Here is a 25,677-nt window from a genome sequence, read left to right as displayed (position 1 = left end):
GTTTTTTTTTCACACTTCCTTGGTGTGGCCTGTTTCACAGAGGAAGCCTTATCCTGGTTTTCTCTTTTCCCTATGTTTCCAGTGACTTGATTCTCAAGGGGCTAGTTGATAATCTGTCTTTCCTCACCTTCTCTATGTTTCACAGCACTAGTCCTTTTACAGAGTGCTCATTTTTCCTTTCTCAACTTTTTACAATAATAAGAGAAAGCAGTAATAGTACAGTGGCAGAATAAAGCTAGAATTATAAATGCTGTATCAGGAAAGGAATTAGTTCTATTATTTGACGCATTTGTAGAGAAGGCTGACTGGTCTGAAATTATGCCAACTGTACTAACACATGTTATAGTCATAACAAAGCCTCCTAATTTAAAATCAGTCCTTTCCAGTAACCACCCCCTGCCCCCTGCCCATGGAAACTGCATGTTTATGAACCCAGCTGCTCCACATCTTGAATCTTTTAGTTATCAATTCATCACTGCTCTTACTACCTTAACTTTTTTATCTGCTCCCAGCATACATTGCAGTTGTTAGGCACTGATTACTTTTCTTTTAGCTAACACTATTAAGACTTCAACTTTATTGTAATAAAGTTTTTAAAAGTAAATTAATATGAGTGTATTAATTCACCAAGCATTATATACACACAATCCCTACTCTCAAATAAGAGAAACAGACCAGTAAAGAAATGGGTGCAAAGAAAGTTACTAGTTCATCTTGGTAAATTGAAATCAGACATCACAGAAGATGTTACTTGTGTAATAACTGAGACGTTTACCAAGTGGACTAGGGATTCGGAAAGGGCATTCTAGGTGGAAGGTGCAGTACTTAATGCATGGAGGCTTATGATCAGAGTTCAGGAGAAGATATCGGAGACCAGGCTGAAAAAGTTAGACTACTTCCACATGTAGGTCATGCAGGGTCACTGAAAACTTATGCAGTAAAAACAACATCAGCAGGAAGTGAGAAACTGTAAAGTTAAGGAGAGAATTGGTATTTAGGAGTTAGGAATAAGAGCCCTCCAAAAATGAGGTACAATTTAAAAGAGAAACAAGAAACCATGTTGTGTAATAATGTAAGAAAAGAGATTATTTTGAGAATAGAATTCACTCCAGTCTCCTATGCTTCCGGCAGCTCAAATAAGGAGACAAGAAAAAGTCAGTTAATAGGCCTGTAGACTCTCTTGCCAGAGCAATTTCCGTATCTAGGGAATGAAGCCTGATTTCAGTGTCATGAAAGGTAAACAGATGATAAGTAAAGAACTTGAGTAAAGACTTGTTTTTAAAGCGTTAGAGAAAGAAAAAGTAGTTGGAACTAGAGGCTTAAGGTAGTGAGAGCAGTTTTTTTTTAAGTCTCATCCATTAGGTATCAAGTTAATTTGCATATAGCAATATCCAGTGAACAGTAGTTGCAACAAGAAGAAGGAAGTCAATTTTTCTTTCACCAGCTCTGTGATATCAGTAGGGATCCAGGCTTCTAAGTCCCCACTCCACCACCCATAATCTTTAGTCTGGTTTTACTTGTATTATATGTTGTGCTTAGTCACTCAGTCTTGTCTGACTCTTTGCGACCTCATGGATGGTAGCCTGCTAGGCTCCTGTGTCCATAGGGATTCTTCAGGCAAGAATACTGGAGTAGGTTGCCATGCCCTCCTCCAGGGCATCTTCCCAAACAAGGGATCGAACCTAGGTCTCCCACATTGCAGGTGGATTCTGAGTCTGAGTCACCAGGGAAGCCCAAGAATACTGGAGTGGGTAGCCTCTCCATCCTCCAGAGGCTCTTGCAAACCCAGGAATTGAACCCAAGTCTCCCGCATTGAAGGAAGATTCTTTACTATCTGAGCCACCAGGGAAGCCCCCGATTTTACTTATTGCCATCCAAAACGAGCTACTATAGCTGAGGGGAGAGCTAAGAAATTTAGAATTCAGATGCATTAAAGAAGGGAGGAAAAGTCACTGACTGACGTTGTTACCTACTTAAAATTAATCATCCTGTCTTCTGTTGGCTTTCTAAATTACCATTTAAACAGTTTTTTTCTCCCTCTTCCCAATAGATACTTAAAACTTTGCACTAGTCCTTGCTTATTTTAAAACCACACTAATTCATTTATTTTTATTTGTGATAAAATACACACATAAAATTTACCATTTTTAAGTTTATAGTTTGGTCTTACTAAGTACAGTCACATTGTTCTACCACACCACCATACATTCAGGGAACTCTGCTTGCAAAACTGAAACTCTTACCCATTAAACAAAAGCTCACCATTCTCTCTTCCCCCAGCCCCTGGCTGCCACTATTCTACTTTTCTGTCTGTGAGTTTGAAGCAGAATCCTACAATATGCTCCTTTTGGAATAGCTTATTTCAATCAGCATAATGTCCTCAAGGTTCATCCATGTTGTAACATGTGTCAGAATATTCCATTATGTATATTCACCATTTTGTTTTTCCATTCGTCTGCTGATGGGTATTTAGGTTGCTCTTCTACATTCGGGCTGTGATGAGTAATGCTTCTGTGAACATGGCTGTGCAGAATCTCTTCAAGATCTACTTGCAGTTATTTGGGGTATATGCCTAAAAGTGGAATTGCTGGATCATATGATTCAGTTCAGTTCAGTTCAGTCAGTCAGTTGTGTCCGACTCTTTGCGACCCCATGGACTGCAGCATGCCAGGCATTCCTGTCCATCACCAACTCCCGGAGCTTACTCAAACTCATGTCCATAGAGTTGGTGATGCCATCCAATCATCCCATCCTCTGTCCCCTTCTCCTCCTACCTTCAGTCTTTCCCAGCATCAGGGTCTTTTCCATATGGTAATTCTATTTTAATTTTATGAGGAATTATACTGTTTTTCATATTGACTGCACTGCATATGTTTCTCCATACCTTGTCAACCCTTACTATTTTCTGGGGTTTTTGATAGTGGCCATTTTAGTGGATGTGAGGTGCTATCTAATTGTGGTTTTGATTTGCATTTCCTGAATGATTAGTGGTATTGAGCATGTCTTCATATGCTTTAGACCTATTGCATATCTTCTCTGGTGAAATGTATTCAAATTCTTTTACTATTTATGAATTGGGTTGTTTTTATGTTGTTGAGTTCTAGGAGTTCTCTACATATCGTGAATATTAACCTCTTATCAGATTTTTTTTGATTCTGCAAATAGTATATACTATGTATTGATTATAACAAATTAAAACAGTCTGAAAATGAAGCATCAAATTAATATCTTTCTTTATTCACCCTTTCATTTCACTATCTTCTTGAGATTTAAGTATTCCTAAAGCTTAAGTATTTAAGCTTTATCTTTCTATTCTCTTTTTCTGTATACATGAGTCCTATCAGTTATTCATAAGGTTTTAAGATTCAAATGAAACTATACTGTATATATTGTTCTTACTTTTTTATCACTAAGCATATATGTTGGGTAGCTCTCCTTGTCTGTATATGTGGAGTTATTATGGTTTTTTTAACTGCTGCACAATATTTCATAATATAAATATTCCATGGTATTTGTTTGTGTCTGTGTCTGTGTGTGTTTACGCCTTTTATTGGTGGGCATTTAGGTAATTCCTGATTTTTCTACTACTAAAAATGCTGTACTCGATAGCCTTGAATTCAGTGTCTCTGAACTTGTATACTTCTATACTTCTATTGAAGTATAGACTATGATTAAGTCCTGAACATTGCAGGGGTTAGGAGTGCTGACCCCAAGCAGCCAAAAATCCACTATAAATTTACACTTAGTCCTCCATATCCTTGGTTGTACATCTGGGAATTTAACCATCCAAGGATACTATAGTACTGTGTGTGTGAGTGTGTATGAAGTCTCTCAGTCGTGTCTGACTCTTTGCGACCCCGTGGACTGTAGCCCACCAGGCTCCTCTGTCCATGGGATTCTCCAGGCAAGAATATTGGAGTGGGTTGCCATTTCCTTCTCCAGGGGATCTTTCCTGTACCGTAGTAGTATTTATTTTTAAAATTCTGCATGTAAGTGAACCTATGTAGTTTAGATTCAACTAGTTCAAGGGTCAAAGGTACTTATAAGGGTCAAGGTATTTATAAGCATCAAAAGCTATAGTTTATTGATTTTAATTTAATTTTTGGATGATTACAATCATGATTATAAACCATAAAGCATAAAAAGTATACAAAGAAGAAATTCCATCTCATCTTTATCTTTCAGCCATCCATTTTCTATCCCTGTAGACACCAAATCATGTTAGTTTCTTTTCTGTCATTCAGGCAATATTTTGTGATACTGTACAGGTAAGCACTATTACAGATTTTTATTTCTGCTTTCTTTATATACTATTTACATGGTTTTTTACTTTGCAGTTGTTCACCCAGCAACATATCTGGAGATCTTTCCATAACAAAATATTAATTATTGTTTTAATACTGGCATTTCTTTTTCTTGGAGATGGTTTTAATCACTGTACAATGTTAGAAACCTCTGTCCATAGTTCTCTTGTCAAAACTCCAAGAGCCAGTGCTTTCTCTTGACAAAACTCTGTTAGTATTTGCCCTGCTTCATTTTGTACTCCAAGGCCAAACTTGCCTGTTACTCCAGTTATCTCTTGACTTCCTATCTTTGCATTCCAGTCCCCTATGATGAAAAGGATGTCTTTTTTGGGGGTTAGTTCTAGAGTCTTGTAGGTCTTCATACAACCATTCAACATAGCTTCTTTGGCATTAGTAGTTGGGGCATATACTTGGATTACTGTGATATTGAATGGCTTGCCTTGGAAACAAACAAAGATCGTTCTGTCATTTTTGAGAATGCACCCAAGTACTGCATTTCAGACTCTTTTGTTGACTATGAGGATTACTCCACTTCTTCTAAGGGATTCTTGCCTACCATAGAAGATATAATGGTCATATGAATTAAATTCACCCATTCCAGTCCATTTTAGTTCACTGATTCCTAAAATGTCAATGTTCACTCTTGCCATCTCCTGTTTGACCACTTTCAATTTACCTTGATTCGTGGATCTAAGATTCCAGATTCGTATGCAGTATTTTTCTTTACAGCTTCAGACTTTGCCTTCACTGCCAGATGCATCCACAACTGGTCATTGTTTCCGCTTTGGCTCAACCTCTTCATTCCTTCTGGAGCTTTTCCTCTCCTCTTCACCAGTAGCAAAAGGCAAATATCTTTTGCCTTTCCTACTGTTCATGGGGTTCTCAAGGCAAAAATGCTAAAGTGGTTTGCCATTCACTTCTCCAGCAGACCACATTTTATCAGAACTCTCCACCATGACCCATCGGTCTTGGGTGGCCCTACATGGCATGGCTCATAGTTTTGTTGAGTTAGACAAGGCTGTGGTCCATGTGATCAGTTTGGTTAGTTTTCTGTGATTGTGGTTTTCATTTTGTCTGCCCTCTGATGTATGAGGATAAGAGACTTGTGGAAGCTTCCATTGGGAGGGACTGGCAAATCTGAGTAAGATGGTGCAGTAGAAGGATGTGTGCTCATCTTCTCCTGTGAGTGCCCAAGAATCTCCTGTGGAGGTGTGGGTTGAGAGTGGCCTGCCATGGGGTCAGAGGTGCTGACTACAACAGTCCTGGGAGCTGCAGCATGTTGGCATAGTCCTTTTGAAGGAGGTCACCATTACCACCGTTACCCTAACGAGATTCGTAACATTGTACAGGAGGTGGTGATCAAAACCATCCCCAAGAAAAAGAAATGCAAAAAGGCAAAATGGTTGTCTGTCTGAGGAGGCCTTACAAATAGCTGAGAAAAGAAGGGAAGCAAAAAGCAAAGCAGTAAAGGAACAGTATACCCATCTGAATGCAAAGTTACAAAAAATAGCAAGGAGAGATAAGAAAGCCTTCCTAAGTGAGCAGTGCAAAAAAATACAGGAAAATAATAGAATGAAAAAGACTAGAGATCTCTTTGAGAAGACTGGAGATACCAAGGGAACATTTCATGCAAAGATGGGCTCAATAAAGGACAGAAACAGTATGGACCTAACAGAAGCAGAAGATATTAAGAAGAGGTGGCAAGACTACACTGAAGAACTGTACAAAAAAGATCTTCATGACCCAGATAATCACTATGGTATGATCACTCACCTAGAGCCAGATATCCTGGAATGTGAAGTCAAGTGGGCCTTAGAAAGCATCACAATGAACAAAGCTAGTGGAGGTAATAGAATTCCAGCTGAACTGTTTCAAATCCTAAAAGATGATGCTGTGAAAGTGTTGCACTGAATATGCCAGCAAATATGGAAAACTCAGCAGTGGCCACAGGACTAGAAAAGGTCAGTTTTCATTCCAATCCCAAAGAAGGGCAATGCCCAAGAATATTGAAACTACCACACAATTGCATCCATTTCACATGCCAGTCAAGTATTGCCCAAAGTTCTCCAAGGTAGGCTTCAATAATACATGAACTGAGATTTTTCAGATGTTCACACTGGATTTAGAAAAGGCAGAGGAACTAGAGATCAAATTGCCAACATCTACTGGATCATTGAAAAAGCAAGAGAATTCTAGAAAAAATCTGCTTCATTGACCACGCTAAAGCCTTTGACTGTGTGGATCACAACAAACTGTGGACAATTCTTAAAGAGATGGGAATACCAGACCTCCTTAACTGCCTCCTTCAAAACCTGTATGCAGGTCAAGAAGCAACAGTTAGAATCAGACATGGAACAACAGACTGGTTCCATACTGGGAAAGGAGTACGTCAAGGCTGTATATTATCACCCTGCTTATATGCAGAGTACATCATGTGAAATGCCAGGCTGGATGAAGCACAAGCTGGCATCACGATTGCGGGGAGAAATACCAATAACCTCAGATATGCAGATGACATTACCCTTATGACAGAAAGTGAAGAGGAACTAAAGAGCCTCTTGATGAAGGTGAAAGAGTAGAGTGAAAAGCTGGCTTAAAATTCAACATTCAAAAAATGAAGATCATGGCATCCAGTCCCATCACTTCATGCCAAATAGATGGGGGAACGATGGAAATACTGACAGACTTTGTTTTCTTGGGCTCCAAAATCACTGCAGATGGTGACTGCAGCCATGAAATTAAAAGACACTTGCTTCCTGGAAGAAAAGCTATGACAAACCTAGACAGCATATTAAAAGCAGAGACATTACTTTGCAGACAAGGGTCCATCTAGTCAAAGCTATGGTTTTTCCAGTAGTTATGTATGGATATAAGAGTTGGACCATAAAGAAGACTGAGCACCAAAGAATTGATGTTTTCAAACTGTGGTGTTGGAGAAGACTCTTGAGAGTCCCTTAGACTGCAAGAAGATCAAACCAGTCAATCCTAAAGGAAATCAATCCTGAATATTCATTGGAAGGACTGATGCTGAAGCTGAAGCTCCAATACTTTGGCCATGTGATGCATAGAGCCAATTCATTGGAAAAGACCCTGATGCTGGGAAAGATTGAAGGCAGGAAGAGAAGGGGATGACAGAGGACGAGATGGTTGGATGGCATCACTGACTCAGTGGACATGAGTTTGAGCAAGCTCCGGGATATGGTGAAGGACACGGAAGTCTGATATGCTGCAGTCCATAGGGTCGCAAAGAGTCAGACAAGACTGAGCAGCTGAACAACAGCAACAAATGTAAGTTTCATTGAGGTGTAACATTCACACAGAAAAGTACACAAGTGTATAGCTAGATAAATTTTCCCATAGTGAGTATGTTCCTATTACTCACTTCCATATCAAGAAACTGAGCATCACCATCATCCCAGAGGCCCCTTGGGTCCTCTTGCAGTCACTACCCTTTCCCACCATCTCACCTCAGCCATGCCAAGAGTAACTGCTCTCCTGTCTTCTAACACCATGGTTTAGCTTTGCTTGTTTTAGAACATTATATGAATGAAATTATGTAATGATAAACATTATGTTTATAAGATTCAGTCATTTTGCTTTCTGTAGTTTTGGTTCATTCATTATAATTGCTGTTTGGAATTCTGTTTATGAATATCACAATTTCTTTTTCCATTCTACTTTGTATGGACGTTGTTGTTTTTTAGTCATTAAGTCATGCCCAACTCTTTTTGTGACCCCACGGACTTCAGCCTGTCAGGCACCTCTATCCATGGGACTTCTAGGCAGGAATACTGGAGTACGTTGCCATTTCCTTCTCCAGAGAATCTTCTCAGCCCAGGGATCGAACCTCCATCTCTTACCTTGGTAGGGAGGTTCTGTATCACTGAGCCATCAGGGAAACCTGTGTATGGATGTTAGGTGTTTTGTTTGCCTTTCCTTGATGACTAATAAAGTTGAGTGACTTTTTAATTTTTTTTTTCTTTTTGGCCCATTGGATACCCTTTTTTGTGAAGAATCTATTTAAGTCTATTTTTCTCTTCTATATAATCATTAAAGGCAGGTAGATATATCACACCTCATTTTCTGCTGACTGGTTTCTAGAATGCTATACTGTTTACATCATAGCTATATATATATGTTTTTTTAATTTGAGACTTTATGAAGCAGATTAAATCAGGAGCTGATTGATGTTTCTCAGAAGGATAATGATGCACTGCTACCCGTCAACATATATGTATTGAATACCCATTGAATAAAACTCTACTTGCCTCATTGGTGATACAAAGAACCACTCACTAATGTACTTGCAAATCATCTTCTCTATTCCTTAGTTTCTTCATCTATAAAATGGTGTGAATACACAAAGTGATGTTGGAGTTGTTTATTTTAAATATATACAGCCTTATCCTTTTACTATCCTTTTATCCTTTTATTTATCCTTTTACTAAAATGATTTCAGAAATATTTGAAACTATTGAGGAAAATTGTGATAAAATCTGATTTGAGTGGAAACTTAAGGAACAGTAATGGTTAATCAAGAATTAATTGAATCAAAGCCCACTCCTTCAGTTTTTTTGTTCATTCTTAAACTGTATGCAGAAACTATATTTATATACTCTGAACATTTTATGTGAAGTTAATTTAATTTAAAATTTCAAACAGAGACAATCTAGAAATAAAAGTAAGCACAGCAATATAGTATGTACTTATACAAAGTGAAATGTATTATTTTTTAATTTAAAAAAAAATTACAGTTCAATTTGACCAAAAGGATAATTGTTTTAAATAGCTGTTTTATAAACAATAGTGAGAAATCAAGTCTGTCTTAAGAAATAATAAAAGCAGAAATATTTACTTTTTATTAATTAAAAGTTGACACAAATTTTTTTCTCAAACTTATTCAGGATTTATCAGTGACTACCTTGAAGTTTATATTTTTATTAGTAATTGTAAAACTTCAGGATAATATCCTTAATATATCAATCATGATTCATCATGACTGAATCTTTTTCATGGGATTAATGCCTAAAGTCATTTTAGCCAGTAATTCTGTGAAAAAGGAAAGGCAAGTTAGTAGGAAAGACCTGGTTAGTAAGGTCATACATCATCGTTCATTATATATATATTATATATAGTTTAGCTCTTCTTTAAATTAGTTTTGTTGTTTTCAAACTGACCTTTTAGAAAAATTGTTTATTATATAGTTGCCACAAAAATAAGATTTATCAGCTGAATTTCAAAGGTGATATTTGATCTTAGTCTAAGCTCAATTTAGTAGTACTGTTTAACAGCTCTTAATTTCTCTCTAGGACCTAGACTAAAAGACTTATGCCTTGCTTTTCCAACTGTTCTGTTCTCTGGGACACCAAATCATCATGTACTTTACACTTTGTACTTCTGCAGTGTTCTATGAGTGTTCCTACCAAATGCCAGAGCTGCTGAACTTTAGCCATGCCTCAGACTCAACTGTGTATCATTGTTCTGCCCAGAACATGAAACAATAAGAAAAATAAAATCTGTTTATGATCAAGGTTAAGCCCTTTCAAAGAGTTTTCTCTCCAGAGATCTAATTGCACCTTAAAATTACTGGAGGATTTCAACAACTGTTGAACGTTCAAAGGCTCAAACTAATTAGATGTTTGACCATATTACTTTTGCCTCATTTATGTGTTAGCTAGCAAATATATCGTTTTCTTAATACTTGTAAGGGAGTATAATGCTGCTGTGTCTTTGGGACCATTCTAAATTTCCATATCTTTTATTGTCATCTGGAATACATAAATGTTAATGATACTGTAGGTCTTGGTAAGGAATAGGCTTTTAATAGAAATTAATACTTTTTAATAAATTCTTCTTTATAAATATTAGAAAAATTTCAGTGATATAGTTTTGGTTGCTTTCTAAGCATTCAGTTTGTTTATACTCACTAGTTAATAATAAAAGCTTCTTATCTATAAAATGAATGGATTAGGCTGGATGACCAAATTCCAGATTTACCTCTTTATGCAAGTTTCTCATCTATGAAATGTGTGTCATAAAAAATACCTGGGAAAATAGTTCAAGATGGTGACGTAAGATCTTAAATTCACCTCCTCCCGTGGACATATTGAGTCTGTAGTCTAAACGGAATAATTTCCTCTTTAAAAAACCTAGAGGCTGGCTGAGTGATGACTACAGGTCACAGAAATAGGAAGAAAACCACATGGAAGTAGGTAGGAGAGGCTCATAAACCCCACCAGCCTTCAATCAGGAGGGAACTCAAAACCTAGAAGTTCTCATAAGAAACAAAGGGTTAAAACCCACACTGGGCAGCCCATGTTTTAAGACCTGAACCTAAGAGACAAGCCCTCAAAACATCTAACTTTGAAAGCGAATGGGGCTCACGTCCTGAGACCCATAAGACTGTAAGGTTCTGAGTAATGGCTATTGGAGGGCCCACATACTTGGACTCACCCGCCCCAGGGTTCAGCTCAGAGGCAGTCTGTCTTGCTCAGACTTAAGTGAAAGAGGGTCACCTACTTACATTAAAGTAGCAGCCTGGGGGACAGACATCCAGTTGAAGACACGTGTAGGAGACAGCTAGAACACTCTCCAGGGACAGACTGGCATGTGCTGTCTTTGCATTCTCCCTTTGATCTGCTCTAGAATACCAGTTATCACCCAGAAGGAAGCTACTACATGTATCTGATTCCCTGATTTTTGCGACTTCTGCCCAGGGGACACCTCTTAATCGCCTACCTTTGGAAGCTAGGGGAGCTTGTGTTCCTGGTCCAATGTAACTGTAACAGTCATCCAAAAAGGTGATTATACCCTTGTCTGGCACCCTGCTTTTACAGCTGCTGCCAGAAGAAACATCTACATAGCATGGGATGGATGCCAGTGGGGCTTATAGTCCTGGGTCCCACGGAACTGTAACCGACAGAGAAAGAGTTCTTTCATAACTCCCACCTCCAGGCACAACAACAGTCACAGACCAAGAGCTCGGTTTTTCTGTGAAAGAGACCTGTTACCCGGCTGTGATGGCTGCAGCCTGAGGGGGTAGGCTTCTAAGTAAGTGTGCATCTGGGGACTGATGGTATTCCTTTTCAGAGACATCAGAGAGCTGGTGCTGTCTTCGTGCTCTCCCTCTGCCACACTCCTGAGTGCCAGCATGCCCCCAAGGGGAGGTTTACTCGCATCTAGCAGCCTGGGTTTTGTAGCTGCTGTCTAGGGTATGCTGCTAAATTAACTGGCTCTGGTAGTCAGGGGGGCTTGCATTCCTGGGCCATTCCAATGGAATGTGGCAGTTGGAGTGATAATTCTTGGTGAAGTACCACCCCCAAGACACTGCACAACCAGCAGACTCGGGCACAGCCCCCCAGTTTTTCTGTGAAAGAGGCTTTTTTGCTCTGACCCAAGGGGCAGGCCTCAGGTTTGGCATATGTCTAGTGGCCTACTGAGCTACTCAAAAGAAACAGAGATAATCTCGCCTCTTTCCCTCTGTCTTGCTCCAGCTCTCCAGTGTCTCACAGAAAAGTGCTTATACTCTTGTCAGGAGCCCTGATTTTTGCAACTGCCCAGGGGACACCTCCAGATTGCTTGGCTCTGGTGCCAGCAGGGCTTATGCTTGTGGTCACACTGGCCTGTATATACCTGCATACTTTTAAAAGCTGCTACTGAGGGTCTGACTTCCAGTCAGCCTGATTTTAGGTGCTGAGATCCTCCCCTTTGGGGCCCTGATAGGTCTTGGTACATACTTAAGTAGTGGGAGTTATTAAAAAACATAATAGACCACTTGGAAAAGTACCAAAGTTTAAGGGCCAAACCAAGACCTAGGACAGGTTTGAACAACGAGTTTCATCTCCTGTACTCCTTCAAGACTGGGTGGGTGGTGGTTTCATCTACTGCATAGAAACCATCACAAAGTCAAGCAAAATAAAGAAACAGAGGAATATGTTCCAAATAAAGCATAAGGTTAAACCTCAGCAAAAAAACCTTAATAAAATGGAGATAAGACACATTATAATTAAAATGTCAAAAGTTAAATACAAGGAGAAAATCTTTAAAGCAGCAAGAAAAAGCAACCAGTTATGAATAAGCAGACCCCCATAAGATTATTTACAGATTTGTCAGCAGAAACTTTATAAGCCAGATGGGACTGGCACAATATATTCAAAATGCTGAAAGGGAAAAATCTCCAATAAAGAGTACTCTACTCAGCAGAGTTAAAGAGGAAAGTTCATGGTGATAAATGCCTACCTCAAGAAACAACAGCAGCCTCAAAAAACCTTACTTTTCACCTCAAGAGACTAAAGAAGAACAAAGCCCAAAGTCAGTAGAAGGAAGGAAATAACAAAGATTAGAGCAGAAAAACTGTTAACTAGATTCACCAAGAGAAAAAGAGAGGAGTCAAATAAATGACATCAGAAATGAAGGGGAGATGGTACAACTGATACCACAGAAATACAAAGGATCATAAGAGACTACTTTAGACAGTGACATGCCAACATATTGAACAACCTAGAAGAAATGGGTAAATTCCTAGAAACATACAACCTACCAAGACTGAGATCATAAAGAAATAGAAAATTTGAACCAACTAATTACTAGTTCAGGAGGTTGAATCAATAATCAAAAACCTCCCAAATATTCTACCAAACATTTAAAGAAGAATTACCACTTATCTTTCTCAAACTCTGAAAAAATAGAAGAGGTGGGTGGAAACTTCCAAACTCATTTCATGAAGCCAGAATTACCCTGATCCCAAAACCAGACAAGGATACCACAAGAAGAGAAAATTACAGACAATATTCCTGTTGAATATAGATGTAAAAATTCAACAATATGTTAAAAGGATCATACAACATGATCAAGTGGGATTTATTCTAGAGATAAATATTGCTGGGTCAACATTCACAAATCAGTCAATGTACAACTCAAAGTGAAGGATAAAAATCATATGATTATCTCAGTAGCTACAGGAAAAGCATTTGACAGAAATCAACATTCATTTATGATGAAAAAAACTCAATAAAGCAACTGTAAAGGAAATGTACCTCAACATAACAGAAGCCATATACAGCAAGCCCACAACCAATGTCATACTCAAAAGCTGCCCACTCTTGCCACTTTTATTCACCATAGTACTGGGAGTCTTAGCCCTTGCAAGAAGGCAAGAAAAAGAAATAAAAGGCTAAAGAGTCCAACAAAAAACAGTTAGAACTAATAAATTGAGTAATGTTACAGGGTTCAAATGAATACACAAAAATCTTTTGCATTTCTACACACTATCAGGGCTTCCCCGGTGGTTTAGTGGTAAACAGTCTGTCAGCCAGTGCAGGAGACACAGGTTTGATACATGATCTGGGAAGATCCCATATGCCACAGAGCAACTAAGCCTGTGCCCTGCAAGTATTGAACCTGTGCTCCAGAGCCTGGGAGCCATAACTACCGAGGCCCACATGCCCTAGAGCTTGTGCTCCACAACAGAAGCCACTGAAGTGAGAAACCTGTGCACCACAGCTACACGGTAGCCCCCATTCACTGCAACTAGAGAAAGCCAGTGCAGCAACAAAGACCCAGCACAGCTGAAAATAAATAAATTAAGTTATTGTATTTTTTTAAAAAGCTATCAGCAAAATTAAGAAAACAATCCCATTTACAGTTGTATCCAAAAAAATATTTAGGATTACATTTAACCACCAGTGTTCAGGACCTGTACACTGAAAACTACAAGACATCAAGGAAAGTAATTGAAGAAAACACAAATAAATGGAGAGATAGTTTGTCCTCATGGGTTGGAAGAATTAATAGTGTTAAATGTCTGTACTAATCAAAGCAGTCCACAGATTAAATACAATTCCAATAAAAATTCGAATATCATTTTTCATAGAAACAGAACGAGGAATTCTAAAATTTGTGTGGGACCAAAAAAGACCTTAAGCAGCCAAAGCAATCATGAGAAAGAAGAACAAACCTTCAGGCATCATACCCCCTGATTTCAAAGTCTATTCTGTAACAATATGGTATTGGCATGAAAACATATAGTTGAATGAAGCTGAATAGAGAGCCCAGAAATAAACCCACACATATATGGTCAATTAATTTACAACAAAGAAGCCAAAATTACACAGTGGGATAAGGACAGTCTCTTCAATAAATGGTGTTCGGGAAATTGGAGAGCCTCAGGCAGAAGAGTGAAACTGGGATTTTATACCACACGAAAAATTTCCTCAAAACTGGATTAAAGGCTTGAACACAAGACCTAAAATCATGAACTCCTAGAAGAAAAGATAGGTAGCAAGACCCACTTCTTTTTTTTTTCCCCAATGTATATATGTACCACATCTTTTAATTAATTAATTTTTTATTGAAGGATAATTGCTTTACAGAATTTTGTTTTCTGTCAAACCTCAATATGAATCAGCCATAGGTATACGTATATCCCTTTCCTTTTGAACCTCCCTCCCATCTCCCTCCTCATGCCATCCCTCTGGGTTGATACAGAGCCCCTGTTTGCGTTTCCTGAGCCATACAGCAAATTCCTGTTGGCTATCTATTTTACATATGGTAATGTAAGTTTCCATGTTACTCTTTCCGTACATCTCACCCTCTCCTCCTCTCTCCTCATGTCCATAAGTCTATTCTCTCTGTTTCTCCATTGCTGCCCTGTAGATAAATACTAGAGTACCATTTTTCTAGATTCCATATATATGCGTTAGAATATGTTATTTATCTTTCTCTTTCTGACTCACTTCACTCTGTATAATAGCTTCTACGTTCATCCACCTCATTAGAACTGACTCAAATATGTTCCTTTTTATGGCTGAGTAATAGTCCATTGTGTATATGTGCCGCAACTTCTTTATCCATTCATCTGTTGATGGACATCTATGTTGCTTCCATGTTCTAGCTATTGTAAATAGTGCTGCAATGAACAATGGGTTGCATGTGTCTTTTTCAATTTTGGCTTCCTCAGGTTACATGCCTAGGAGTGGGATTACTGGGTCATATGGTGGTTTTATTCCTTGTTTTAATTTTAAAGAATCTCCATACTGTCTTCCATAGTAACTGTATCAATTTACATTCCCACCAACAGTGCAAGAGCATTCCCTTTTCTCCACAACCTCTCCAGAATTTATTGTTTGTAGACTTTTTGATGATGGCCATTCTGACTGGTGTGAGGTGATATCTCATTGTAGTTTTGATTTGCATTTCTCTAATAATGAGTGATGTTGAGCATCTTTTCATGTGTTTGTTAGCCATCTGTATGTCTTCTTTGGAGAAATGTCTGTTTAGGTCTTTTTCCCACTTTTTGATTGGGTTGTTTTTCTGGTATTGAGTTGTATGAGCTGCTGGTATATTTTGGAAATTAATCCTTTGTCAGTTGTTTCATTTGCTATTATTTTCTCTCATTCTGAGGGTGTCTTTTCACCTTGCTTATAGTTTCCTTTGCTGTGCAAAAGCTTTTAAGTTTAATCAGGTCTCACTTGTTTACTTTTGTTTTTATTTCTGTTACTCTCAAGGTGGGTCATAGAGAATCTTGCTTTGATTTATGTCACTGAGTGTTCTGCCTATGTTTTCCTCTAAGAGTTTTATAGTTTCTGGTCTTACATTTAGGTCTTTAATCCATTTTGAGTTTATCTTTGTGTATGTATTAGAAAGTGTTCTAATTTCATTCTTTTACATGTAGCTGTCCAGTTTTCCCAGCACCATTTATTGAAGAGGTTGTCTTTTCCCCATTGTATATTTTTGCTTCCTTTGTCAAAAATAAGGTACCCATAGGTGCATGGGTTTATTTCTGGGCTATCTTGTTCCGTTGGTCTATATTTCTGTTTTTGTGCCAGTACCATACTTTCTTGATGACTGTAGCTTTGTAGTATAATCTGAAGTCAAGAAGGTTGATTCCTCCAGCTCCATTCTTCTTTCTCAAGACTGCTTTGGCTATTCAGGGTCTTTTGTGTTTCCATATGAATTGTGAAATTTTTTGTTCTAGTTTTGTGAAAAATGCCATTGGTAATTTGATAGAGGTTACATTGAATCTATAGATTGCATTTGGTCGTGTAGTCTTTTTCACAGTATTGATTCTTCCTGCTCAAGAACATGGAATATCTCTTCATCTGTTCATGTCATCTTTGATTTCTTTCATGTCTTATAATTTTCTGTGTACAGTTCTTTTGTCTCCTTAGGTAAGTTTATTCCTAGATATTTAATTCTTTTTGTTGCAATGGTGGATGGGATTGATTTTTTAATTTCTCTTTCTGATTTTTCATCGTTAGTATATAGAAATACAAGTGATTTCTGTGTATCCTGAATCACTTGTGTGTACAAGTGATTTTGTATCCTGCAACTTTGCTAAATTCACTGATTAGCTCTAGTAATTTTCTGATACTATCTTTAGGGTTTTCTATGTACAGTATCATGTCATCTTCAAACAGTGAGAGCTTTACTTCTTCTTTTCCAATCTGGATTTATTTCTTTTTCCTCTCTGATTGCTGTAGCTAGAACTTCCAGAACTATGTTGAATAATAGTGGTGAAAGTGGACACCCTTGTTTTGTTCCTCATCTTAGGGGGAATGCTTTCAGTTTTTCACCATTGAGAATAATGCTTGCTGTAGGCTTGTCATATACAGCCTTTACTATGTTGAGGTAGGTTCCTTCTCTGCCCATTTTTTTAAGAGTTTTAATCAAATGGGTGCTGAATTTTATAAAAAGCTTTTTCTACATCTACTGAGATTATCATATGGTTTTTATCTTTCAATTTGTTAATATGGTGTGTCACATTGATTGATTTGCATATATTGAAGAATCCTTGCATTCCTGGAATAAACCCAACTTGGTCATGGTGTATGAGCTTTTTGATGTGTTGCTGAATTCTGTTTGCTAAAATTTTGTTGAGGATTTTTGCATCTATGTTCATCAGTGATATTGGCCTGTGGTTTTCTTTTATTGTGTTGTCTTTGTCTAGTTTTGTATCAGGGTAATGGAGGCCTTGTAGAATGAGTTTGGAAGTGTTCCTTCTTCTGCAATTTTTTGAAAGAGTTTTAGAAGGATAGGCATTAGCTCTTCTCTAAATGATTGATAAAATTCTCCTGTGAAGCCATCTGGTCCTGAGCTTTTGTTTTTTGGGAGATTTTTGATCACAGCTTCAATTTGAGTGTTTATAATTGGGTTGTTCACAATTTCTGTGTCTTCCTGGTTCAGTCTTAGAAGATTAAACTTTTCTAAGAATCTGTCCATTTCTTCCAGGTTATACATTTTATTGCCATATAATTGTTCATAATAGTCTCTTATAATCCTTTGTATTTCGCATTGTCTGTTGTAACCTCTCCTTTTTCATTTCTAATTTTGTTGAGTTGATTCTTCTCCCTTTTTTTCTTGATGAGTCTGGCTAAAGGTTTGTCAATTTTGTTTATCTTCTCAAAGACCAGCTTTTAGTTTTATTAATCTTTACTATTGTTCCTTTCATTTCTTTTTCATTTATTTCTGTCAGATCTTTGATTTCCTTTTTGATACCTTCAGTAACCTGTTGGTTATTTAGAAATGTGTTGTTTAATCTCCACGTGTTTGTGTTTCTTACAGGGTTTTTTGTTGTTGTAATTGATATCTAGTCTCATAGTGTTGTGGTCAGAGAAGATGCTTGATATGATTTAAGTTTTCTTAAATTTACTGAGGTTTGATTTGTGTCTCAAAATGTACCCTGGAGAATGTTCCATGTGCACTTGAGAAGAAGATGTATTCTTCTGCATTTGGATTAGACCCACTTCTTGATGTGGGTCTTGGTGATGATTTTTTTAATCTGACAGCAGAGATAGAATTTTTTAAAATCAAAGATAAACAAATAGAACTGCATTAAAACTGTCAGCCAAATAAAAAGGCAACCTAGTGAGTTGCAAGTCATTTATCTGTTAAGGGGTTAATATTCAAAGTGTATAAAAAATCATTCAACTCAACAACAAAAATAATTTGATTTTTCAATTGGGTAGAAGATATAAATAGATATTTTCCAAAAGAGACATCAAGATGAAAACAGGAGGTATATGAAAAGATGCTCAGCATCACTAATCATCAGGGAAATGCAAATCAAAACCACAATGAACTATCACCTCACACCTGTCAGAGTGACTGTTATCAAAAAGACAACAAATTACAAGCGTTGGTGAGGATGTCAAGAAAATTGAACCCTTGTGTGCTGTTGGCAGGAATGTAAATTGGTGCAGCCACTATGAAAAACAGTGTGGAGGGTCTTGAGAAATTAAAAACAGAACTACCGTGTGACCCAGCAGTTCTGCTTCTGGCTGCATATCTGGAAAATGAAAACGCTAACTGGGAAACATATGCAGTGCCGTGTTCACCGCAGCACTGTTTATGAAAGCCAAGATGTGGAAACAACCTAAGCGTCCGCCAGTGAGTGAATGGATAAAGACATTGTGCATGTACACAGTGGAATGTTACTCAGCCTTGAGAAAGAATGAAAGCTTGGCATTTGCAGCAACGTGGATGGACCTCAAGAGCATTATGCTAAGTGAAGTAAATCAGACAGAGAAAGACAAATACAATGTGATCTCTCATACATGTTGCAACTAAGAATTCTTTTTAAAAAAGCTAACAGATAGAGATAATTTATTGTTGGTTGCAAAAAGGATGTTAGTAAAGGCTGGGAGAGATGAGTGAAGTGGGTCCAAGGGTTTTTTAAAAAAAGAAAAGCATTTTGAAATCATTCATTAAGTCAGAAGTCGATGCCTTGAATTTGTAGGAGTCCATAACCCAATTAGAACTTTTGGTGCACAAATTGAAAGCATGTTCTAATGAAGAAAAGCAGCTGGACTTTATACCATTTCATAAACATGTAATGGTATTTTCCTTTATTTTCTACATAATAATATACAGATTATCCTTTCATCAATCTTTTTATAGGTAGAAATGTGTCATTGCAATGAGACAGCTTAATTGCACTCTAGGGGCTATTGTCACCATCGTCATTAACTGGCATTTAGGCAGTAGTGGCTCAGCTGGTAAAGAATCTGCCTACAGGGCAGGAGACATGGCTTCGATTCCTGGGTCGGGAAGATTCCCCGGAGTAGGGAAAGGCTACCTACTCTACTACTCTGGCCTGGAGAATTCTTTGCAACCCCATGGACTGTATAGTCCATGGAATTCTCTAGACCAAAATACTGGAATGGATGGCTTTTCCCTTCTTCAGGAATCTTCCCAACCCAGGGATTGAACCCAGGTCTCCCACATTGCTTTACCAGCTGAACCACAAGGGAAGCCTGACAATATTGGAGTGGGTAGCCTATCCCTTCTCCAGGGGATCTTCCTGACCCAGAAATCGAGCAGGGGTCTCCTGCATTGCAGGCAGATTCTTTACCAACTAAGCTGTCAGGGAAACTTGCTGGGGTGGAATTAAATGAAGTAACATGTACAAAGCAGTCCAAAAATATCTAAGTATTGTTATGTATCCTATGGCTGTATTTTGCCACAAGTATTTTATGATTTTCATTTATATTTTTGTACCTTTAAACAATGTTTGCTGTTAACTTACATAGTTTATTTGTAAATGGTATGAAAGTGAAAGTGAAGTCGCTCAGGCGTGTTAGACTCTTTGCGACCCCATGGACTGTAGCCTATCAGGCTCCTCCGTCCATGGGATTTTCCAGGCAAGAGTGCTGGAGTGGATTGCCGTTTTCTTCTCTAGGGGATCTTCCTGACCCAGGAACCGAACCTGGGTCTCCCACATTGCAGGCAGACGCTTTACCATCTGAGCCAGAATAAACTTTAAAGATAGATATGCTGCTGAAGATTTTGAGTGACATGTTGGCCATATTAAATGTTAGGCTTAATTTCAAAGTCTGTAAAGCATACTTCAAAAATAAAACAGTAAAACAAAAAGGAAAATCTGATTTCGAGAATGGCATTAGACTGTTAGTTATCCTGTGAAAAACACATTATCTGTGCCTTCCCCTTTTTTTGAGTCCTGTAAATATAATCTGATGCTGAGTTAGGTGTTAATTGACACCATATCTTGCTTGATCAAACTGCAGTTAAAGTTATGAAGCAGGAAAACAAGATATAAACTAACCAAGATCTTGACGTGGCCTGGAATGACCTATGGTGTGTTATATAGCCCTGGTTTCAAAATTGTGAATAAGTAGGATATCCTGTAAATGGCTCAGACAGCAAAGAATCTGCCTGTAATGCAGGAGATCTGGGTTTGATCCCTAGGTCGGGGGGAACCCCTGGAGAAGGGAATGGCTACCCAGCCCAGGATTCTTGCTGGGAGAATTCCATGGACAGAGGAGCCGATAAATATTTAATTATTGATATATTAAAGAGTCATTGAATATCTGGAACTTCTCAGTAGGGAAGAGGCTGTAATAATGAAATTCTTTTTCTTTGGTAATTAGAACCACTGAAGATTGGTTAGACCACCTCACAATCTAGAGCTCTCTCTCAGGCAGAGTGCTCAGATACCCATTTGAGGATAGCCATTTCCATACCTGGCAGGAAGTTGAACTGTACAACCTTCTGAACTCATTTCACAAAGAAATTGATGACCTGTTCAGGTGTTGTTATTGTTACTTTCAAACTGAGGCACTCTGTTTTCTCTTTGACGTGTAAGATTTCAAAGTGTAGAGTGTTGGGTCATAAGTAGTTTTATTCCCAACATTGCCTTCTGTTTGATTCAGGAGGTATAATTTGAGCTGTTTATATGTCTCCAAAGTATGTTTTACATTTATCTGCTAAAGAATATTTTAAAGGTAAGTTCATTGTTTTAAAATTTTATTCTCCCAATGAATTCCCCTCTTTTAGCGGCATAAATAAGAGTCAAAAACCAGATGAAACTGGATGGTCACATTCTAAAATCATTCTGAAATCAGGATTAATTCAATTTGACAAGCAAATTTTGCATCGGTCATCCTGACACTTAGTTTTGCCAACCTTCTGCCTACCCCTTCTGCCAAAGTAAAGAACTTTAGTGTACTAATACAGTGAAAAAAAAAAAATCAAAACCTCAGTCACAAAAGGAGGATAGAATGGATATTATATCTCTCATTAGACTCATTGCTTTCTCTTTATATGATTTCAGGTTTTTTAGGCCCACCTGCCTGTGCTGTTATAGGAGCCAGTGGGCACTGTTTTCTTTTTTTGCTTCATTTGCACATTGCTTCAATGTGTTTCTTTAAGGTTTCTTGTCATTTTAAATATGACATACTAAGTCATATTTAAAGTCATATCAAGTTATATGTCATATTAAGGTCTAATGTGACTCTTCAGTCTTTTTCCTTGTTCTAAGAATACAGTGGTAAACCAAATAGACATGGTCACTGCCCTGGTTGAACTTACAGTCTAATGGAGGAGACAAACAACAAATAAATTAGCTGTTATATAATTGGAAGCTAGGAGAATAAAAGATACACAGATAAGCAAGGTGGTGAGGGCATGGCAGGAGAGCGCTGCTTTGGATAGGGAAGACAGAAGAGACCCTTTCAAAATCATACCAGTCTGGAATTTGAAGGGTAAGAAAATATTCCAGGTAGAGGAAACAAGTATCAAGGCCCTAAGTTGTAAAAGAGCTCATTCATTTTCTTTCTGTGCTCGTTTAACTTGCTAGTGAAATGGTTATGATTTGATGCAGTTCATTTATTTAAATTGTCAGTTCCACAAAAGAGTCATTGCTTCACTTTGTGCTTTCAACTTTGGCCCCTGAACCACTTGGAGTATCACATTTAGTCTCAGCTTAAATATGATGTGTCTAATATTCCTTATAGAGGGAATTCGCAGTACATATCAGCTCCTTTCCCTTCTCCCTGCTCTGCAGCATTGTTGAGAATGCATCTGCTAGGCACCTCTACTCCTTCCCCTCAGCCCCACCCACAACAGGAGTGTGCGGTGCTTGGTGCTGCAACAAGGAGGGTACAATCAAGGAAAACACCAGTCTTCAGACCTACCCATTCTCTCTGTTGAGGCTTCCATCCTTCTCCTGAAAGTAAAGAAAGAAAGTGAAGTCGCTTAGTCGTGCCCGACTCTTCGCGACCCCATGGACAGTAGCCTGCACCAAGCTCCTCCGTCCATGGGATTTTCCAGGCAAGAGTACTGGAGTGGATTGCCATTTCCTTCTCCAGGGAATCTTCCCGACCCAGGGATCGAACCCAGGTCTCCCACATTATAGACAGACGCTTTACCGTCTGAGCCACCACCAGGGGCCTATGCTAAACCCAAAGGGCATCTTTCTCCTCAGTGTCTACCAATTTGACTTCCAAGTTCAGATCACTTCAAAGATGTTGCCAGCATACTCAACCATCTACTACAAGAACTCAAGTCCCAGTTACCACTATATGCTGCCCATTCTAGTTGATTTTCTTGTTTATCCTAAACCTCTCTCCTTGGATCTCTACCACATGACTTCTTCATCAAGCAGCTATATTGGTTGATTCTGAAATGAGGAATGAGCAAGGAGATTTGACTGAGTTATTTTGCGATTCCTCTGACTTCTTCTTTGGTATGCCTCAGGTAGTGGTTCTCCCAAAGGCCAACAGGAAATGGCCTTTTCCTGCTGCTGAACTGGTGAAGGAGGAATTGGTCTTCTACCTAGGACTGGCAGCTGTAGAGAAAGACAGAGTACCTGATTCTAGTAGTAGTTAAGACTTGGCTTGTTTCCCTGGTCCCACTTGAAGTTACTGCCTTATTAAGTACTTTTTTCTTGGCAGTAATAGGGGTGGTAGGGATGAGAACACCATGCCTTCATTTTTTCCCTTACTGGTAAAATGAGAATGTTGGTACAGACGATCCCTGAGGTTCCTTTAGTCATAATACATCATGTGTGTCATCTAAACCATGTAGTAGTCTGGTCTCTGTCCGACACCCATAATGTCTACATTGGAAATTACTCCAGTACATGAGCTTGAGACATATGTGGAAACAGAGAGCCCAACTGGTTGAGTGTTAGTTTCTGCTGTTAAAAGCAGTAATACTGTATGCCCTGAGGATGAAACAAACTAACTAAGCCTGAGTTAGTCTTTAAAGAAGGATGAGCATCAATGAAAATTGTAGTGAATGACTTGAAGATGTGTTTCTTCACTTTGTCATAAGGGTCAGATTTGACTGAAATGACACTGTACTAATGTGATTCTGAGTTCTGTTGCTCTCTAAATTGATCCCTTCTTCTCTTGCAGGAGCTATTGTGACAATCTTGGTTACCATCCATTAAGCGCTGCTGACTTCGGGAAGATTATGAAAAATGTCTTTCCAAACATGAAGGCACGTCGTCTGGGCACAAGAGGCAAATCTAAATATCCTTTACCAGTTTAATTTTCAGTGATCTCTTTAAGTTCTCACTTAGTATTGAACATCTGCTATTGTAGTTCAACTAGCAACTATATTTAGAAATAAATTTAAATCAACAAATATAAACAACCCAAAAGTACTTAGAATAATTGTAAATGTTATTCTCCCAGCTATTTATCACACTGCAAGAGAAATAACAAATGGTGGTCATTAGGACTGTGATAGATCTCACCTTATTCTGTCACTGTAATGTGTCCTTAATGGTTTGATCTTTTCCTCAATAATGAGGATTATTAAGGTACACCATAGGACAGCACTTGAAAATTATATCAGTAAAAGTGGGAAAAGATGTTAGCTTATCATCTTTCCTTCCTCTACCTTAGAAACATAGGGCTCGCCCTGGTGATATATACAATGTTCAAAAAATTTTCTTGTGGAACTTGGCCTGCAGGATTAGTGTTATCTTTAAACTGTTTTTCATCCAGTCATCTAAAGGCTATTTTAAAATTAAACCAGGGCATAGAAAAGGCCCCATAGGAGCAAACAGAAGTAAGGAAATTAAAATTAAGACTATTATAAAATTCTTCCTACCCTTGGAAGAAGATTGTCACATGGAGGGTTAGAAATCCTATTAGAAATACATCATTTCTCTCTGCTTTGCTGTTGGCCTCTTTCAAAGCATGAAAATTCTTCCGTGGAGGAGATGGAAGGGGAAGGGGAGAGGCTGCTTTTCTAAAATGACTCCAGGCAGGTGTTCTCTAACTACTAGTTGCACAACCTAGTCTCGTGTCCTGAGTGCAAACGAAAAGGTCTTGGTGTGTCATTGGCATGTTACAGGTGATAATCCTGTGTGTTTCAGTGGAAAAAGAGAAGTGAAAAGGTTAAAGCCCTTGTGACACTCTTAAGAGTTGTTTTTGTCCCTGTGCCCTGGCTAGAGTTTCCCTTCTCTCTGCCAGGTTTCCATCTGGATATTCCTTTCCTTCTGACCTGTTTGTTACTGGTGGCTGGCACAGCTTATTAGGAACATTTATTCATAAAATTTATACCAGATGAGAATCATTTTGTTTCCTTTAAGATGGTAATATTCTATAAGAACTGTTGCAGTTTCAAAAGAATAAAGCTGTCCTGAGTTTCTAATATTAAAGTCTCTTCCTGAAGAACTCAGAAAGTAGATGATGTCTCAGGCCGATTTTATTCTCATTTCATATATGGTTGCTTTCCAAGTGCTAACTGTATAAACAGTTCATTTAATGTAGAGTACTCTAGACCTTGACCATTTATTACATATTGCTACAGTGGACTAAGAAAAAAAGCTTTTGTTCATATGCCAACACTGCCCAATCTTGATTTTCACAAAACTGGAGATGGGGTAAGAATTTCTGCCTTTTATTTTTAATAAATAAAATTGTACCTTATTATCAACATCAAAATGCATACTGCGTAGTCTCATTTGGATAAACAAACAACAATCATGTGTTTGGACTATTCGATCCATGGAATTCTCCAGGTCAGAATACTAGAATGGGTAACCTGTTCCCTTCTCCAGGGCATCTTCCCAACCCTGGAATTGAACCCAGGTCTCCTACACTGCAGGTGGGTTCTTTACCAGCTGAGCCACCAGGGAATCCCAAGTAAAACTGTACCTTATTATCAGCATTGAAATGCATACTACATAGTCTCATTTGGATTAAACCAGGGACCAGGAACTGCGCCTTTTACTAAATAAATGAGCCAAAAAACTCAACAATGGCTGGACACTGTTAGCGTACATTGCTTATTTCACATAGCTCTTCAAATTAGGGGAAAAAAAGATGGATCTAAAGTTACTGATTTGTAGATATATTCACGGTATATATTGTCAAATGGAAAATTTGAGCTACAGAGTAATGTGTATAGAATGAATGTTTTCAGAAGAGAAAATATAATTCATGGCATAGTTTGTTTTCTTGAAAAGAAAAGGCTTTCTAGAAAAGGCTTTTAGAAAAATTCAGATCTGTTATTCTTCATGTATGTTTAACAACATATGTTTAGACGTTATATTCACAATGCTGCTGATGGCTGTGCACCAGTAGTTACAGGCATAGGACCCGTATTTGCAAGGATCTAC

The 25,677-nt window shown here is 38.2% G+C and overlaps 1 protein-coding gene across 1 annotated transcript in view; it reads left to right on the top strand.

The window, feature by feature from the left end:
- The window catches only part of RFX7 (regulatory factor X7), a 139,846-nt gene that overhangs the window by 102,475 nt on the left and 11,694 nt on the right, over window positions 1-25,677 (top strand). The window contains exons 5-6 of the mRNA XM_040226583.1: window positions 23,459-23,575; window positions 24,855-24,939. Coding sequence (XP_040082517.1) covers window positions 23,459-23,575; window positions 24,855-24,939 — 202 coding nt within the window. The remainder of the gene's footprint in view (window positions 1-23,458; window positions 23,576-24,854; window positions 24,940-25,677) is intronic.

The sequence above is a fragment of the Oryx dammah genome, unplaced genomic scaffold (genome assembly GCF_014754425.2).
Source record: "Oryx dammah isolate SB20612 unplaced genomic scaffold, SCBI_Odam_1.1 HiC_scaffold_26, whole genome shotgun sequence".
Classification (NCBI taxonomy): Eukaryota; Metazoa; Chordata; class Mammalia; order Artiodactyla; family Bovidae; genus Oryx; species Oryx dammah.
This window is presented reverse-complemented; position numbering and strand designations above follow the sequence as displayed.